This window comes from Pungitius pungitius, chromosome 8 (genome assembly GCF_949316345.1).
Source record: "Pungitius pungitius chromosome 8, fPunPun2.1, whole genome shotgun sequence".
NCBI lineage: Eukaryota > Metazoa > Chordata > Actinopteri > Perciformes > Gasterosteidae > Pungitius > Pungitius pungitius.
The window spans coordinates 3,088,428-3,107,148 of NC_084907.1; the positions used below are offsets into that span (position 1 = coordinate 3,088,428).

General features: G+C 45.6%; 1 protein-coding gene across 1 annotated transcript; it reads right to left on the reverse strand.

Annotated features, from left to right (window-relative positions):
• Nucleotides 1–1,543: 1,543 nt before the first annotated feature.
• il17rd (interleukin 17 receptor D) lies at nucleotides 1,544–17,888 on the reverse strand. The gene is made up of 16 exons (XM_037448218.2): nucleotides 17,691–17,888; nucleotides 11,234–11,288; nucleotides 8,885–9,007; nucleotides 7,094–7,212; nucleotides 6,889–7,009; nucleotides 6,596–6,640; nucleotides 5,956–6,107; nucleotides 5,680–5,745; nucleotides 5,495–5,549; nucleotides 4,739–4,849; nucleotides 4,374–4,558; nucleotides 4,154–4,269; nucleotides 3,739–3,993; nucleotides 3,090–3,620; nucleotides 2,724–2,989; nucleotides 1,544–2,432 (listed from the first exon to the last, which is right to left on the reverse strand). Exons 1-16 carry the CDS (start codon nucleotides 17,808–17,810, stop codon nucleotides 2,317–2,319), a joined length of 2,436 nt encoding a protein of 811 aa, XP_037304115.2. The 5' UTR covers nucleotides 17,811–17,888; the 3' UTR covers nucleotides 1,544–2,316.
• Between the last annotated feature and the right edge of the window lie 833 nt (nucleotides 17,889–18,721).

An 18,721-nucleotide genomic window follows, 5' to 3' on the forward strand; every position in this document is an offset into this window, starting at 1 on the left:
AAACGGTTTACAATTTGCAGATTAAGTTTATTGATACTCAATATAATAAATGCATGTTGATGCATTAATATAGATTAATATATCAAGTGGTGAATACCTACCTTCACCAGATGCATCGATAAGGTCAATAAAATGTTATTCTGAAATTGTCCATTCTGCATAATAATTATTTTACTTTGATAGGATAGGACAGGACTTTTACTTACTATTTATGGTAATACTGCCCTGAGAAGAATCTGAACTTATTTCTGGTACTCTGATTCTAAAAACCATAAAAATATTATTTCCAAACTATAACCCACTTAAACATAAATTAGGCAACTTATTACGCCAATTAGTTTCATAGTAATGTAGTGTGTATCCCTCTATTTTTGCCACAAACACTTTAAGCAGTTGGTTGTTTTGGTGAAGATTTTAAATAACTTAAATTCTACTTTGGAGATTAGCAGGCCTACTAAGATATTGCATCATTCAATTATAGTTAACTGTAATTTTCAAATAAATATTTACAAACACAAACCGCTGCTAAGGTTGGAGGTTTTCACAAATAAACATTCCAGAACTTTTCACAAAAAACGTATGAATATCCACAGGCAGCGCCGGGGCCCGGGCTCTTATTTTGAAGGCAGCCCTGTGCTGGCTGAGTGAGTTTTAGAGGCTGTTGTTTTAAGCGTTGACGCCTGGCAGCTCACACACTATGGAGCTGTCTGCTGGCCTCCACGTCACACAGCGTAATAAGAACCTCAAACTTGTTCGTCAGCTTCAAGCAGGAGACAATTATCCACCGTGAAGCAGTGCGACTAATTCCGGAGTATTGTAGTATCTTTTATCACAAACCCTAAGCAATCCAACAATGAGCGAAAATATTTTATTGGACGGATTCATCATCTACTTCCTACATTGAGGTACTATGAAACAGTACATTACTATCGTAAAATGTAGAATAGTAATACAACGGTCTAAATATAGTAAATTGATGAAGAACACGCATTTCCAGGGAAGAAAATAACAAAACATAATACTAATTACATTAGAACGCTTCCAATTAGATAAAAGCCGCAGATGAACCAGAGGACGTCGCTCCGCCTTCAGCAGCAACTCAAGACGTTAAACTTTAAACGCATCGATGCAGAAGAGAATAAAACCAATCAGTGAGTCTGATGTGTATCAGACATGAAATCTGTTCATGGGATCAATAAGTGTTGGGCAGCTGAATTATCAAGATGCTGCTCTCAAATGAAATCCGTTGTCACAATTATTAGAAGATTTGAAGTATCGAGCCATAGCTATGATAAATCATGCTGATTAAATCAACGTTTTTCTCCTCTCGAACCTCACGAAAGTCGATAAGAAAATTCGACTGATTTCCTTTGACAACATTTACGGGATTTATTTCCCTTGTTGGCTCTTTAAAAGTGGTTTAGTGATTTTCACAACGCCTTCGTCAGCGTTCCTGCAGCAATGTTAGGAAAGGCTTGAAAGAAATGCATCTATGAATCTAACATTTAATACTTTAAAATATGTAACACCAGTACTCAGAGTGTTACCGCCAACTCGATGAACTTTAATTGTATGTCCCAAACTTGCAGAGAAATAAATCACATATTAAATATTATATTCTTCCACTATTTTATGTCACATTAGCAGGTTTTAGTAGATTTTTTCGACAGCTCCGTTCAGTTAACAGATTGTCGAGAGTAGGTTTACAGTTGGTTATTCGATGGTGACCCTGGAGACGTTTTAAATAAGGTATGCGGTTAAAACAGAGAAGAGGAAAAAGTTACGTTCATCTGAATGTTTGTTTGAAGAGAATTCCTCTTCAAAATGAAAAAGTAAAAAGGCACATCGAACAAAGGACAGTTTTCATTGATGTATATGTGGTTTCTTCCCCTCAAAGTATTTAGTGCGTGTTGAGAATAATATAAAAATAGGTTCTGGTTACGCCACATTCTGCATCCAGCAGCTTTTGGTTAAAACAACAACAAAGAAACAACAACTCTGAAGCCGCGTTCCTCTCGTTTCAAGGTTGTTGCCGAGGAGCGTCCGGACGTCTTCCTGCAACTAAAAGTGCCGGCGCAGCATCTGCTCACGCATGAGTCAGCTGTCAATCAATCTATCCGTTGGTCAAGAGTGTTTGGCTGGAGCCGGTCCCCTCTGCCGGCTTCTGGAGATCCAGTCCTTCAAAATAAAATCCTCCGGGCAAAGCGAACAAAGCCCCTTCGGTCGCATGACGGAGGTTTCAGGTCCGACATTTTCTGGGGTCCTGCTATGACATCACTGGGCTGAACCTCTTCCGATTGGCCGGAGGCGTCCTTCCTACTGCGACGCCACAGGCCCGTCGCCGTGCTCCAGGTGGTGGCGGTGCAGCTCCGCCTTACGGACGGTGGCGGTGCCGCAGCGGAGCGACGTGACGGAGGGCGGCTCCTCGTCGCCTGAAAGACACGCAGACCTGGTGTGAGGGACCGTTATCCCCGTCACCCCGGCAACCGCCGTTGACCCCGTCACCCCTCAAATCCCACCTCTTCATTATGTTTAGTTAATTTGTCTTTCTCCATTTTAAATAAATTTTTATGAATCTATGGTTTATTATTTTTCACACGGACCCTTGTTTCTTATTCACGTCCTTTTGTATTTATTATACAAACAAGGACATGAAACTAACAACCCTTCTATTCAGCCGGATCCAGTCTGAAAAACCAGAAACATGAAAAAAAAAAGCTCACCCAGGCCCGAAGAAGATGATTCGCTGTCTGCCAGAGAGGAGGAGTCAGCCTGGTCATGTGACAGTCCATCCATCAGGGGAATGGAGAGCTCCAACGAAGGGACGGACGAATCATAGATGCCCGAGTCGCGAGGGGGCGGGACCTCGGGAGGAGAACGGTGGCCTTCCTCCACCTGGGTGTGGAGGGGGCACACCCCGTCCTGGAGGATGGAGGGGGAGGAGGAGGAAGATCCTTCAGGTAATAGTCCAGATAATCCAGATGTGGACCTAAAGGAACAGAGGGGGGTCACCAGCGTGAGACAATGCAGTCGCAGTGAAGGTCAGGAGGGGGACGCGTGTTAATTAAATCCTGTACTTTGTGCTATACCTTGAAGTGGATCCCTGCAGGGACAGAGAGCAGTGTGGCAGACCTGGACTGGGACAGGGATCCGGACTGGGACTGTGGTCCAGGTTCAGGCTGGGACTGGAGCCGGGGGCCAGCAGGAGCACGTTCCTCCTCAGCGCTCCCTCCGGGGGCGGCGGCGTGTTCACCACCACCTCGTTTAGCACCAGGCCCGAGTCCAACCTCTGCTGCTCGGGCCGAGACGAGGAGCAGGAGGAGGGGCAGGCGGGCTCGGGGGGAGGGCCGGGGCCCGGGGCCGCGGGCGCCGCTGCAGGGTCCGAGCCGGAGGCCGAGGGACCGCCCGACGGCGGCGAAAGCTGCTTCTCAAACCAGTCGGGGTTCTGGCCGATGTGCTGGTGCATGTTGCAGATGGCGACGTACAGCGAGCGCCCCGATCGGCTCCTGAAGTAGTTCCTCCTGGAGACGTTGAGAGGCTGCGACTCGCGCTCGGCCAGACTGGACTGACTGGAGTGAAGCCGGCTGAAGAGTTGAGGCAGCTGGTCCATCAGCTTGAACCTGCGCACGGTGAATAAAAAAACAAAAAACCCACTAACGTCATACTTCAATTAGTGACAGGACGCTGGAGAGAAGCTACGCGAGGTGAACCGGGGTTTTGCAAAGGTCGTGCGATCACCTGGGGGCCAGACTCAACATGGTGGGGACGTCGTTCTCCGTGGAGTAGTCAAAATAAACCGCCATGTAGCGGTCCAGCTCCTGAGCTCCGCCCCCCTCGCTCTGCTTCGCCATCCTCAGCTTCTCCGCGATCATGGCCACGCCCACAATGAACAGGTCGCCGCCCGACCCACCGCTCGGAGAGGTGCTGCTGCCGCCGTTGCTGCGGCGACTGACTGGGGTCTTTCCTCTGCGGCTCTTCTTCTCTATGTAGTAGCTGCAGGAAGAGAATAGACCCGGTTTAGTTTCAATTTTAATTAAATAATAATAACAAAACTTTTAATATAAGTCCAAACACACGATCCTGGGATATTTCCTACAGCACCTAGAGGCCACTGAAGGAACTGCAGCTTTGAGAGACATGAATAGAAGAGTACCGTAGTCCTTTGGAACAGACGGTGATGATGAAGTCAGCGTCGTCCAGCTGTCTGCTGAGCCACGACATCTGACCCTCTCTGCACATCTCCAGATGCTCCCACAGGTCCAACACCACCTGAACGCCAGCGGAGATTGGATGAAACAAGCGCACCCTTCAGCACAGATGTCCTTCTCACGCTTTTCCGCCGTGACACAGGCGCTGCGTGGTCTCCGTCTCACCTCACAGCTGCAGAAGTCCTGCAGGAAGTAGGCGAAGCTCTGGATGACGGCGAGGTGTTTGGGGCAGTCCCTGTTGGAGTAACAGATGAAGACTTTGGGGCGGGGCCACGGCCGCTCTGCGTTCAATGCCGCGCTGTGATTGGACGACTCGCTGCTCTCCTCATCCAGCTGGCTGTAGATGTTCTCTAAGGCGAGACAAATGTGTGAGAATGACGAGAGACATCCATCCACTTTGAATGCAACTGTCATTTTAATTAAATATCAAATCAATGCCTTTCACTTTACTTCATTTCCTTATGAACTGGTACTTCTGTGAAAGGAGTTCATTACGTTGCACCATTCATAGGAAGCCACATAGCACTCACCTTGCTGTTTCTTGCGACACATAACAGTGAAGAGAGTGGCGAAGGCCGACATGACGACCAGAGGCACCGTGATGGCCATGGCCCGGATAGGCCCCGCCCAGGTGGAGTGGACTAGAGGGGAAATCAAACGCACCCATCATGAGACAAAAGCACCATTAACGCCCCAGTCGTGAAATGGAAGTCTCACTGAATAGTTGAGAAGTGTGCAATAAAAAGAGGTTCTTGAATCAAATCCTTCTAATCTGATTGGTTGACCAAGAAGTGGGAGGGCTTAAAGGTTGCTCCACATGCACCATCCACTTATCGCTAAAAGTTCCAGATTGATTGACAAACTGATGTCATATTATATATTTGCTTACATTTGGTTGGCCCTAGTTTAAGAAAGCAGACAAAATATTTAGTTTTACAGGAGGAAAATATAAAGAAAGAGGATATATTTATCATATATTGTTAAAGATGTATGCAGAGGATTTGATCTAAACGGGCCATAAAGGATTTATTTATTTAAAGCAACATAATGTAACTATATGACAACTAAGTAACATTTAAGGGACAGTGGCAGAGTAATAGATGTTTAGGAGAGTCAGTGAGGTGGATGAGTCGTGTCTATTCTACTTCAGACCAGTTAAGACCGTGGCTGTAAAACGATGAGTAACGATGTGTTCTTGCTGCTCAAGAAGTCTGTACAGAAAATAATCACCCGTTTTAGCACTTTATAGAGATTAACGTGCTCTTGTGTGTGTGTGTGTGTCTCACCCTGGCTGACGTAGTACTGAGATTGCCTCCTCGTCGTGTTACCGTCGTCTCTCAGCTGACGGAGAAAAGCAAAAAAAGGAAACATAATTATGAACGAAATCTCCAAACACCTCCATACAAAGTTGATATTCTTGGCGTTTTAGATCATGTCTAAAAGGTTCAGACATAAAGCGGGGCTTATGTACCTCGATGGTGTAGGTCCCCGGAGTGACGTTCTGGAGGATGCATGTAGTTCTGTGCTGGTTCACATCCTGAAAGAATAGACAGAAAAAAAACTATTCAATACTCAGCTACGCCTGAAAGGGTCGTGGAAGTCTGATCTACATTAGTAAAAGTGAGATTTAAATGAGTTTATCGCTACTTCCCTTGAAGATGGCGGTGTTATGGACGTTATTCCACTTAAGGCCATTTCCATTCAAAAACAAGGGCGAGACTTTCCCCACCGGGCCGGCAGCACTTACTGGTTTGCAGCGCTGCTGTCTGAAGGGCCCGTCCTGCCGCAGTTTGTAGTACAGGAAGTAGAAGTGGAAGCCGAAGGAGGCCGGCGCCTGGTCGAACGCCACGTGGAGGTTCGATCCCAGCTGGGACACGTTCAGGGTCTTTGGCTTCCAGACTGCAGCAGAAACAAAAACAATAAACCTCCACTGTCCTGAACATGTTTATTGACATCAGCAGCACAAAATTACAAATTATTTTTTTTTATTACCGTCAGTTGTAGATTTTGAATGGTTTTAGTATCTCAATTTGATTATATTTTAAGCTGCCATCTGGTTTCTGATCTCATATGGTTTTAAAATCTGCTTTTAATTAAACTTTCACCTGTTGTCTTGATAAATTCACTAATTCAGCTTCCTCATATTAAACAGATACTGTACTCAGCAATTAATTGATGTGTTAAGAGGCCTTCAAACTCACAGATGGCTTTTATTGTGTAACATCTGCAACAGAAACACGCGTTACAAATGAATCCATCAAAAGCCGAGCTTCTCCGTGGTGCTGATTGGATTCAATTCCTTTTGTGAACAGTTTGTGGAAAGAGGCGTCCACATTTAAACCACTGACACGTTGCTACGGTGATGACGTTGACACGGAGGAACTTACATGGTTTGCAAACCAGGTTGTCTGATCCCAGCAGGACTTCGCACGCTGTGAAATGAAAACACACACACACACACACACACACACACACGTAGAAACGTTAAGCGGCTTCTGTCTGCATGTTCTACATTGTGAACAATTAAGCTATTAACACAGTGATAGCAGGAGTAGTATGACACACAGCAGGTGGATCATAGAGAGAGATTCCGCTCATATAAGGGATGCATTCAGCGCGGCTAGCAGTTTCCCCCCCGTCTCCAGTGTTTGTGCTAAGCTAAGCTAACCAGCTGACTCACAGTTGGTTCTGAGGAAGGCGGGCGGGAAGAAGGACTCGTTCATCAGAGTCGGAAAAGGAACCACGCGAACCATGTAGTCGGTGTCAAAGGTCAACCCGCTGAACGGCTGGCTGCTCAGCTTCTGAAGGAGTCAAAAAATCCACAAGTTATAGAAAGGAGTCAGGAAACAACAGTCGGTTTCCTCCGGCGTGGTTTGGGGTCCCACCGTGTTCTTGTAGGAGTAGTTGAGCTGTCGAGGGTCTTTGAGGATGAGATGTTGACACTGTTTCCCATCTGGGTTTTTGTCCTCCAGATAAACCCTGAAGCCTTTAATGTGTTCGATTCCTGAGGGGACAAAGCAACACGTTCAGCCCTCCACATCCCTACTTGCTTCCTTCCCTCCATCCCTCACCTTTTTCCCCAGTCTGTGCCTTCTTGTTTCCTGTCATCACCACAATTTCTCTATGCTCCCTTTCACTCTCTTTCCCTTCCTCTCCTCTCCATGGTTTCCTCCCTTCACTCCTACCCTCCAGCACTCATTTATTTGTTTGTTTGGTCCAGTTTCAAATGTTTCTTCTCTAATTATTCTCTCTTCTTCACACATGTACTCCTTTCCTTATGTCCAGCTTCCTCCTCCCCCTTTGTTTCCTCGCCTTTTCTTGTTTTTCCCCCATTTTCTCCCCTGTTCTCCTCTTTCTTTCCCCCACCTCGTGTCCTTTGCTCTCAGCATTGTCCCCTGATCGCCTTTCCTTCTTTGCTTGCATCCTTCCCTTTATTCTCTCCTCATTTCCTCTTATTCAATTGAAATATGATATATTGTGGATTGAATATTGTGTCCAGACATGAACTTTTCTTTTCTCCCCACCGTCTTCCACTCTTTGTTTCCTTTCACCCCTCCCACCCCCTCTCCTTCTCTTGCCTCCCTTTATCTCCTCCTCCCCTCGTTTCCTCCTCCTCCTCCCCTCTGCCCTTTGAAAACACGTCTGTCTTGTAATTGCACCTTAACATCCACAGGACATGTTTTTTCTATTAGCTCTGTGGGGAGGGAGGGAGGTAGGGGGGGTGAGGGGGGTGTAGAACAGGTTTTTCTGTCTTGAGGCAGATTCCTGAACTTCTCTCAGCGTCTCTCTCCTGCAGTCAAAGACAGACGAGGACGTTTTGCATATTAACGGCGGCTGTGTGCGTTTCCCTCGTTCTGCTCATTTGTTTCCACCTGGAAACTCTCAGCTCGTTTTGTTTAGTTCTTCTTCCCCAAAATTATGAATGATAACTGATTCCATCTTTAAACTATACGAGTTTCACTCCTCCACAATGAGGAACGGTGTGACCCCTCCGACCCCCCCGACCCCAGGAGCAGATATCAGGTCCTGCACGACGCCCATGCAGAGGACGGCGATGACGTCCCGACACTGTGAATATTCCTTTACATAAAAACAGGCTGTGGAACATGTCTCGACAAACAAGAAGCCTCCTCGACCTCCAGGCCGCCAAATCACACCATTGATACCGCTCCTTTTCCTCAGGGCTCTGATTCTGGCTGCCGCTCACGTGCGCCTGTGACATGGAAGATTTCTGTCTCTGTGGAGGAAAACAACCGCCTGCATTGTCCCACAAAGAGAGAGAGAGGGGGGTTCGCCTTATACCGAGCGCGCACACACACACACACACACACACACACAAACAGACATTCCTTCACGGTCAAATCGTGGTATTGTAGTGTGAGATGTGATCCTCGCTCTTATTCTCTGGACCCGAGCAGAGGGAGAGAGGGACACACACACACACACACACACACACACACACACACACACACACACACACACACACACACACACACACACACACACACACACACACACACACACACACACACACACACACACACACACACACACACACACACACACACAGTCTTACGGATTTCAGCACTTTGAAGTTTTCTACTTTTCTGCTTCCGCCTCCTCCTTCTACCCCCCCCCTGAAGATAAACCGCGGACGCAGCGGACGAGGCGGGTACCTAGTGGACTGGCGGCCCAGTGGACGACCACGGCGGCCTGGTCCTCGCACGCCAGATGGCTGAAGGAGACGTCGGAGACGGCGTGGATCACGTGTTTCCCCAGCGGGTAGTTGAGCGAACAATCTGCGGGGCGAGAGACAAGCGCACGCCGCCGTTACGGATTCTGACGCGTGGCAAACTTCCTGTTCGTGTTCCTCCGTGGAAAAAGTTCCCAGTTAAACATGACCACATTCAGAAGAATCAGTGAGGAAAAGTAAAAGTACTCATTATCGAAAATGTCCTTTACGTCAGCTAAATGATACGTGACTTAGGTCATCAAGTGTAAAAAGTATACTTTGAAACCAGACTAGTCTTCCCGCTCTTAAAGACGAGGCCTTTTGCAATCAATTTAAATACTCTTCGATATATACATAATGGTTTATTAGTTCATTCCAGCGTTGATGCATTGAGTCAGATCATTTTCATCAATATAAAATATGAACAACAATATTTGTTTCTTTGATTAAATGTAAAAAATAAAAATAAAACTTAAGATTATTTAGCATAAACACAGCTAGTTATGCTAAGTGACTTTAGGTCACTTAAGTTTGACAGGAAATAGGATATATAGACCTGTCAATCATATTTTTATAAACCACATTAATGCGACCACCATCCATAGGCCTCCTCTTGTTCTTGACGTTTGTCTCGTTTTAACTCGTGAAGGACAAAAATGGAGGAAGAGGAGGAAGGGGAGGAAGAGGAAGAGCAGCCAGCCATAAAACCGAGAAGGTTCGGAGGAGAAAAGCCAGACTTAGGCGGCAGAGAGAAAAGGGGCGGGAGCTCAGACACGACTGACTGCTCCCCTTTCCTCCTGCCAGCCACCTATTGACGGAGGGGATTGGGGTGAGGAAGAGGAGGAGAAAGAGGGGTCAGAAGAGAGGAGCTTAAAAAGGGATGGAAGTCATTGGGAGGAGGTTAAGAGAGCATGGGACGCGACACGAGTCACTGCTCCTCTTCCTCTCCTCGTCCTCCTCAAAGCCGGGTCATGTTCAGGGCTAAAGGAGAAGATCACGGCTGGGCGCTCCTCTTCCTCCTCTTCTTCTTTGCATTAAGAACAAGAAGTAGAGGAAGAGGAAGGCTCAACCCTTCATCTCCACGTCCCTCTTCCTCCTTTTTTACTAATTCCAGTTTAAGAAGTAAAGAAGAGGAAAAGGAGGTGAAACGTATGCATTAACACCATCACATCAGCTTCCAGTGGTGACCGCCTGGGGGTCAAAGGTCACCCGGATTTATATTCTCTATGACATCACTGCAAACAGAGTGAGAGCGAACAAGAAGCTTCTGACTTTCCTTCATCCTCCAAAAGCTAGAAGGTCAGAGGAAAGGAAGCACACACACACACACACACACACACACTTGTGATTGTCATGGTAAACCACCTTAGCGCTTTACTTTCGCTTTGAGTCTGCGGGTTTCAACAATTTTTCGGGCTCTTAAGAACCGGATGCGCGCGTGACCTTGTGACCCCTGACCTCCAGATTATTGGTGACCGATTATTCCACAAATAGATTTTATTCCAATCTCAACATAATTTGAATAATAGCGTACAACAATTGTTTTTTGCAAACCTGTCAATCAACTTTGACTAATTGTTTTGGTCAATCTGCAATTCAATCGTGAGAAAACGATCAGCAACTAAAACAATCAATTGGAAAATTAGCAATAAGTATCTTATTTCTTTTGAACATAGCAGACATCTGAAATCTTTACTCTGGGCTTCGTAAAGTTAATAAGGGTATTTTTAATGTTTAAAACTTAATTTAGTTCTGATCTTTCGTTCTTTTAAGGAGGGAAAACTTATTTGAAAGAAGTCTAGAAGTCTGATGGAGGGATGGCTTGAAAACTGTACACACACACACACACACACACACACACACACACACACACACACACACACACACACACACACACACACACACACACACACACACACACACACACACACACACACACACACACACACACACACACACACACACACACACACACACACACACAAAGAGTCATCTGAAAGTGCTTCTCGCTCATGGCCATGGACAAAGGTAGGAGGCAGGGATCGGCCACGGCTCAGAAACTTGACTTTTGGAGAGAAAAGAACAAAAGAAGAGGAGGAGGAGGAGGGAGAAGGAGAAGGAGGAGGCAACGGCTGCCGGGTCACATGAAGGAAAGTAGAAACAAATGATCGCAGGCTCTGCTTCACCCTCAGAGCGACGCGCTGGTCGTGTGAGGTGATCAAATAAAAGTCTGCTTGAAGTAGTAAAAAAATAAAACTAATAATGAATCGTCCAGATTTACAGAATAACTCACTGTCAGCTCGGAAAGTGACGGCCGGCCTGCGACTTCCATCTGCAGCAAACTGATCCTGAGAGACACACAGAGACAAAAAGAGACGTTTTTTTCTTTTTGTCATTTAAAAAAAAAAAACTCTGTCTTTCATCACATTTTTTACAGTTTTTCTGGAATTAAAAATAACTAACGGAGCTCTTCGGTTCCAGTGAACTCCACCCAGCAACGTTTAATACAAAGAACAGCAGGTACAGGAACACTGACATAAAGCTTGAGCTACAGTTACCCAGAATCCCTTTCACCGTGCCCCCACACAAAAACGTGGAGTCCCACGGGCTACGGGCTTCTGCTGAGCAGCTTTACAGCTTTGACCTTGTTTTCATGTTGCCCTGACACACATGTACACACGTACACACACACAGACACACACACGTACCTTATTACAGAGGCGTCAAACTGTGGTCTCACTCAAAGACCACAGACACACACCTGAAGCCAATCAGACAGACTCCCCGCTGAGTGCGTGTTACAGAGAATCCGGCACACTTATTATTCCGAACCCTAAAACCAGATCTTAAACTCCGACGGCCTTTTGAAGACGGGGGAAAATGTCTTCACTTTTCAAAAATGTCGTCGGAGGGACAGAAAGGCACTCGCGCAGTTCCAACCAATCCCGGTCGTTTCCATTATGTACGCCGCCTCCAGTGTGCCTCCACTGCTGACCTTTGACCTGTGGAGGTTTGCATGCTGCTGCGTGCACAGATGTCCTGCTGGCAGCATGAAATGGGAGGCTAATTAAAATCAAGGAGAGCCTTTCAATGACGCCACAAAAAGGAGAAAAAAAAGGAAACTTCCTGGATTTGAATGTGAAAAGTAGGCTTAACGCCTCGGAGAAACCCCGGGGTTTCATTTGATAATATTAGAGGTTGGAACGAGGTAGTTTCATTTACAGGATGCTTCCAGTAATTACCAAAAACTTGCCAGTGACCTTTGATCCCCTTTATTCCAATCAGCTCATCTCTGAAACAAAAGTGGACATTTGTACAGTTTTAAGAAACATGCGGCTTCATGAGACGGAGAACCCTCAAAAAGATGCGTTTGACCAAACTTTTGACAAGAAAGTCTCCTTGAGGGTCTGTGTTTGGTGTTTGGTGAATTTGATTAGTAGATTAGTCCCCTCACAAACTTCAGCTGACAATCCATCAAACAGGCAGACGGAGGAAGACACTTTGCTCTCTTCCTGTCGCCAGGTGTTTCTGACTGGTAATTATACACCACCCCCCCCCCCCCCCCCCCCCCCACACACACACACACACACACACACACACACATACACTTAAATGAGAAATAAAGAGTTCACGAACAGAGGAAGAAAGGAGGAAAAGAGCAGAAAATTAATTTCTAACTTAGTTGACTTTAAAAAAAATAACTACAAAGACAAAGAATTGAAGTAATCTAAAAAACCAGAAACACAAGTAAAACTTCAAGCCAGAATTTCCCTCGGGAAACCACACACACACACACACGTTCTTGTGGTAATCAGGCAGCTAATTGCAGGCTCTTCTAGCTGCACATCAGCAGAGATTAATCACATTGCTGGAGGCAAGGAAACAGGGAAGAAGGAGAGGATACAAGGGAGACCTCAAAGAAGCAAGGATGCAGCAAAACGAGGATTAGGAGAGGGGGAAGTGAAGGATGATGGGAGCAGCAATCAGCGAGGTCTGCAGAGGAGGAAGGAAGTGAGGAGGAAGAGATGGAGGCATCTGATTAACTTCTTCAATTACAGCATTCAAGGTTCACGTAGCAGACTTCTCCTCGCCCTCGTTTTGTTTGGGGCGACCGGACCAGTTCCAGATGTGGAACAGGGGACACGGACTCTCACACACACACACACACACAACCTCTAATCAACAAACTGCTCATGAGGCGAGGTACAAACGGCTAGAGGGACTCGTTTTAGGGAACCAGGAGCTTTGAGCGTCCTTTTTATGCAAGGACCTGAGTGCAAAGCGGATCACAGGTGAAAATATGGATCCATGGATTCAATAATCAAATATGCTTCCTATCCTAATTGGAGTAAACGTAACAGACATTTGGTGTCTTCTCCCATTGATCGTGGGCCCCTGAACTGAATCATTGAATCGCATCGGGCCGAACTTTGTCACATCAGCCCGTTATCCAATCCATTTCCAAAGAATCAGCAGAACGTCGTATCATGGTGACGCTTTTGAATTACTGTCAGAGTGGCATTATTCAGGGACGACGGGTGGTACAAACTAGTTATGTCGTTGCATTACAAGTATTACATGAAGACGTTCACAGGAAGACCTTCTTGGTCAAACTAGCATTTTTTTCATCCTTTTAAATTCAGTTAAAGCGCCATAAAGGACACAACCGTCACGCAGCATGTGTGCGTGGTTGATGAGGGTCTTGTTCATGCAAAAACCTCAGAGCAAAGAAACCCCAACCTCTTAATGTCTTCCTGTCACACACACACACACACATGGCTACAAACACTACCATATGGGACAACATGGCTGCATATATTGGTGTGTGTGTGTGTGTGTGTGTGTTTCACTCGTGTCTGCTATGCTGCAACCAGGTGGTTTGTTCTCATCGCTCTAGCGTTGTAGATTAGCTCCGCCCCTTTTGCGCCAAGGAGGTCTCTAAATCGCACGCATCAAGAGAGAGAGAGAGATGGGGAGTCCGTAACAAAAAATAAAATCGAATAACAATCACATGTGATCTCGGCTCTGAAGCTCCAGCAAAGGAACAAGTCGAGGGGGGGGGGGGAAAGCTAGAAACAAAAGTTAGATGCTATAATGGAAACTCTGTGTGTGTGTGTGTGTGTGTGTGTTTGGGGGCAGCCAACCAGAGATTTCCCACCAGATTAACAAAACCTGCAGCTTCCTCCTCCTGCATGACTGCTCCTCAATGACACCCCACCCCCTCGCCCCTCCCTTCCTCCCAGGAGGAGCTGCTCCTCTCCTGCTGGGGGAGTCTCTGCCTCGTCACACAGACCGGACCGGGACAAATCCAGACGGTCTCTGAGCGGGCACGAACCCACATTGGTCCCGAGGAAGCAGCGTGAATGTGAAGAAAAAAAAATACGGAGAACGTAGTCATGTGACCCGCAGCTACAGCCTCCAATAGGCTGCTGATATTTACATAACATACATTTTAGAACGAAGAAAAGTGGGCTAATTAAGAGTCTCTGCTATGACTGCAGTCATTTTAGTACTATGGTAGTCTTTTGACTCCACTTTGAGAAACATAACTTCAATCAAATGATCAAAAGAAGCAACAATTCCCAAATGTTACACGCTCCCTCAGCTGGAACTTTGTCTAGATCAAAAGCAGCACAAGTCTGGCACAAATTACGACCTGAGTTAGAAACTGTTATGAGCTTGATCAGCTGTTTTGATAGAAACATTTCAGGCTTGTGTTAAAAAGTATTGAGGTTTAAGAGGCACTTTGTCCTGCAAATAAACCTCTTTTTCATGCACTAGTTGCCCAAAACGCACTAAACAAGACACAGCAGTTGACGCTTGCAAGTGTCCCATGTGACCCTGACTTAGGACAAAAAAAGGACAAACCACTCAGAACCACCAAGCATTCCTCAAAGCAACAAACGTGGACAGAAACACGGAGAGACTCCAAACATCTGTCCTCTTTGGGGTCGGGGCAAACAGGCTGCATCTAAATATTCTTCCTCCCAGAGTTAAACCCCCTTTTAGAGAGAAAGCAGCAGATGAAGAATCCAGAGCGGACGGAAGGCTGAACGATTTGCCGGTCCGTCTTCCTCCGCTGAGACAGCTGTGATGGCTTCAGCAGATGTGTTTAGGCCGAGACCTAAATCATCTCTGATTCCGGCCTTCAGCAGGAACCTGATTTACGGATCCAAAAGGAGAAGGAGGACCGGATTCAGGGCTCTGAGGGAATTCTGGCTGACGTTTGAGTCGTAGATCCAGAAGTTTGAAGCTTCATCAGACGGTAAAACAACGACAGGTAGATTATCAACAGGGAGGGTTCTAAGAGCCAAACAAACATCTCGTCTCCTGGAGCACCTGGATCACAGAGAAAGTGGAGTGGAAATACGATGTTCACGTCCCAAAGCAAACCGCCAGAAGTCTCCTGATGAGGTCAAAGTTCAGCCTGGTTCGGCTTGTTGGCTCCGGAGGGCCCGACATATTTGTGAATTGCCATAGACTGAAAGTTATCTGTTCATTTTAATGCATTTGTTTAAACGTGTTTGCTTTATATATGTGATTTTGTTAAGGAAACTCATTTCTACAGGATTGGGCTACATTGTAAGGCCTAAAGTCAAGGCTTAAATGAGGGTGTTGCTGTATGCTTTTACCCATGTGCTAAAACTAATGAACTAAACTGGGTCAGAGAACAAAATAAAAATATTCTGAGTATTTGACAAAAGGAAATAAGTGGCCTCAAAATGTTCCTTGTAAAATGCATTGCTCTAAAAGGTCTTTTTGGCATTGTTTTCTTAAGTCAATTAAAATAAAATATATACATGTACACACTCCGGGCCCTTTTTGAAACCTGAACACATAAAACTAGCAGAGCTTTTATGGGTCTCTAACACACACACACACACACACAGATCTAATAACATCACACCTGTAGAACAGCAGGTCCCCCCCCTCCAGCAGCCTTTGATGTGTGCGTTTCTAAAAAGAGAGGGGAAGCGGGGGGGGGGTGGGGGGGGCACACAGAGACGGGGTGTGCGTGTGTGGTGTTTTGTGTGTGTGTTTGGGGGCTGTGAGAAGGAATGTTTCAGCAGAGTAAACAGTGTGAAGGCTTCCTGTAAAAAAACACTTCAAAGCCAAAGAGAGGAAACCAGGATCACACACACACACACACACACACACACAGGTAGGGTTCATCTATCAACACAGGTAAATTAAAACACGTGCACATATCAGATACTTTCCTCATCGTTAAAATGAAGAGGGAAACCATATCACTTTCTTTAAATTTCTTTCCCACTTCACTTTATCTCTAAAAAGATACGTCGATCCAGGAGCAGATCAACAATCGCCCACTCGGGCCGATCAACAAAGGTGAACATGGACTATTTGATATTGATGAACAGGTAAATAGGTGCGTGTCCAATTAATGAATTAGTATTATCAAAAAGGTAATAATCAAATTGGGCAATGAATATTCTGAAATCAACATGTGCTCAGAACACAGCTTGAAAAATATATTTAAGGGTAACCACAGCAATCTGTCACTTTAGCTATTGGCAGCGACATCAAATGTATCATCCTGAGCCTCTGAAGTTTGGGGAAAATTCACGTTTTGGAGATTTTTAACCAAAAATAACAACAAAGCAGTAAGAAATCTGACCAATTGATTTGGTCAGTCTGCATTCGTTTTCAAACTGCACACATTTTGAGTTCAAGTCAAGGGCTGAACGGTGGTAAACGGTGGTAAATAGTGGTAAACTGTGGTAAAATGTGCTGACCGTGGTGCAATCATCGCCAGGAACAAAGCTCCTGTGGTGCATCAGCTCGCATATTCCTGTTTTCAGGATGTTTTCTAACAGAACACACAAAAGGAAGGACATCAACTTTACGACCTGTGATTCAACTGGGCCACAAAACTCTGCCGCTGTGGTTTTATATCCATGTGAACTATTTGTAATTCAACACCAAGAAGCCGTTCAACAATACTTTCCTCTTGGCTTTCTGATTTTGTCGGCCTGCAAGAATAACCAACAATTATTTTTTTTTTACACGGCTTGTATGAAGAAAGTAACCAAACACAGAAAATGGCAACAAGACTAAGCAGGAAATGTCTAATGAGCATTTTCTTTATAAGAGTTTGGAGTGAAGAGGAGAATAGCAGGTCTCTCTCTGACTTCTTATCTTACTTAAAACAAGTCGACTTTCCAAACGCCAATGAAACACACAAACACGAGGTTTGAGAGTCACTTTTCCACTGAGCATAGATCCAGCACTAAAGATCAGGTCGTAACGTGAGTTCAAACCAGTTATTAAATGTTTAGCAGAGTCAAGTCCTCTGCGGCAGACACCGTGCATGCCGAACCAGGCAGGACACCACACTCATTTTGAAAAAGGCTTCAAGTCCACTTTCTGCGATCTGTGAATCTTACACATGAGCGAGTGATTTTTAAATTCTCACTTTCTGAAGGGAGTTTGGTCCGCGACGTCACGCGCAAATTGGGACGAACCGCACAGGTGAGAAAGGTAACCGACGCAGCCTTTAACAAAAAACAGCCTCTTGACTCACGATGGTTTCAACAAGTTACACCTCCAAAACACCTCAGCAAGCAACGCACTCAAACTGCGAAAGAAAACACAACCAGACGCAAAACGGCTCCGAACTTCTTCTTCTTCTTCTTCTTGGACCGTTGAGACGAAGCGCCGACGAGCCTCAAACGTCTGAAACAACTCCGCAAACGAGTCGCTTTCTAGCGGCAGTTGGGCCTCTTTACCTGGTAGCCGCACCGCTCCTGGTTCGCCCTCCTGGTGCCGGGGGTCGTGGATCCGGCAGAGGAGCAAAGCAGCGCGAACAACCCGCAGAGAGTGGTGAGGGAGCTCCGAGGCGCCGCCATTCCTCCCGCAAGGCTGCGCGACTCTGAGAGGGAGCGAGAGGAGGCGCAGGGAGGCGCGCCGGTGTGTGCGCGCGCACGGGTGTGTGTGTGTGTTTGTGTGGGTGGGTGTGTGGCCGGGTGGACGCGCGTGGTGTGTTATCCATCTTTGTGAGGACCTGGTGGAGTAATATTTGATCCGGTCCTCACTTCGTCGGAGAGGGTTTGAGGGTTAAACCGGCGGAAGGTAATTTAGTAAAAAGGCTTAATTAGCACTGTACCTGTAACTTTGATTTAATTTAGTTTTTATTCTTGGATCTTGAGTATTGAGTATTTTTTACATTGTGTTATTGCTTTTAAGTAGAATATGTTTTAGTAGGGAAGCTCATACACAATAGGAAAAAAGCAAATACAGATCAAAAAAGAATTTAAAATAATAATAATAACATATCGTCAAAGTTAGAAAGTTGACTTTCTAAATCAGCGTTGGAAGATTTTCTTTTTACCACAAGTAGAGTTTAAACCGCTGTCCAGCTGTGCAGGAAATTAGGCTAACTCAGTTCATCAACTATTGGTTACTGTACTTTTGACACATTACTTGAACTTTATACTATATCATAGTCAAATGTGGTACTTTAACTCATCCATAAACGATAATAAAACCAGACAAACATTTCAGAAGCAAACAAAGGAAGAAGAATACTTTCACAAGTGGTGATAAAGATCAGATTAGCCGCATCTTCCTAAATAAATCTGTTTTTTGTGTCTTTTTGGTTGATAAGTAGTTTCTCTTCCTGTAGCTATCAGGACTCCTTGCCTGTTTGTAGAGTGTAAAAGTGAGGTCATTGTATTATGCAAATTAGCTGAGCTTGTGTAACAGTGTCATAGTTCCAGATTCTGTGATGTCACAATAAAAGAATTTAGAACGTGGACGT

Coding starts and splice junctions, on each gene's coding strand:
- il17rd (XM_037448218.2), bottom strand. CDS start 17,810: ATGGCGGCGCCTCGGAGCTCCCTCACCACTCTCTGCGGGTTGTTCGCG. Junction 6,108..6,595: donor CAACCTGGTTTGCAAACCAT/GTAAGTTCCTCC, acceptor TTTCTGCTGCAG/TCTGGAAGCCAAAGACCCTG. Junction 4,850..5,494: donor TCAGTACTACGTCAGCCAGG/GTGAGACACACA, acceptor TTTCCCCTCTAG/TCCACTCCACCTGGGCGGGG.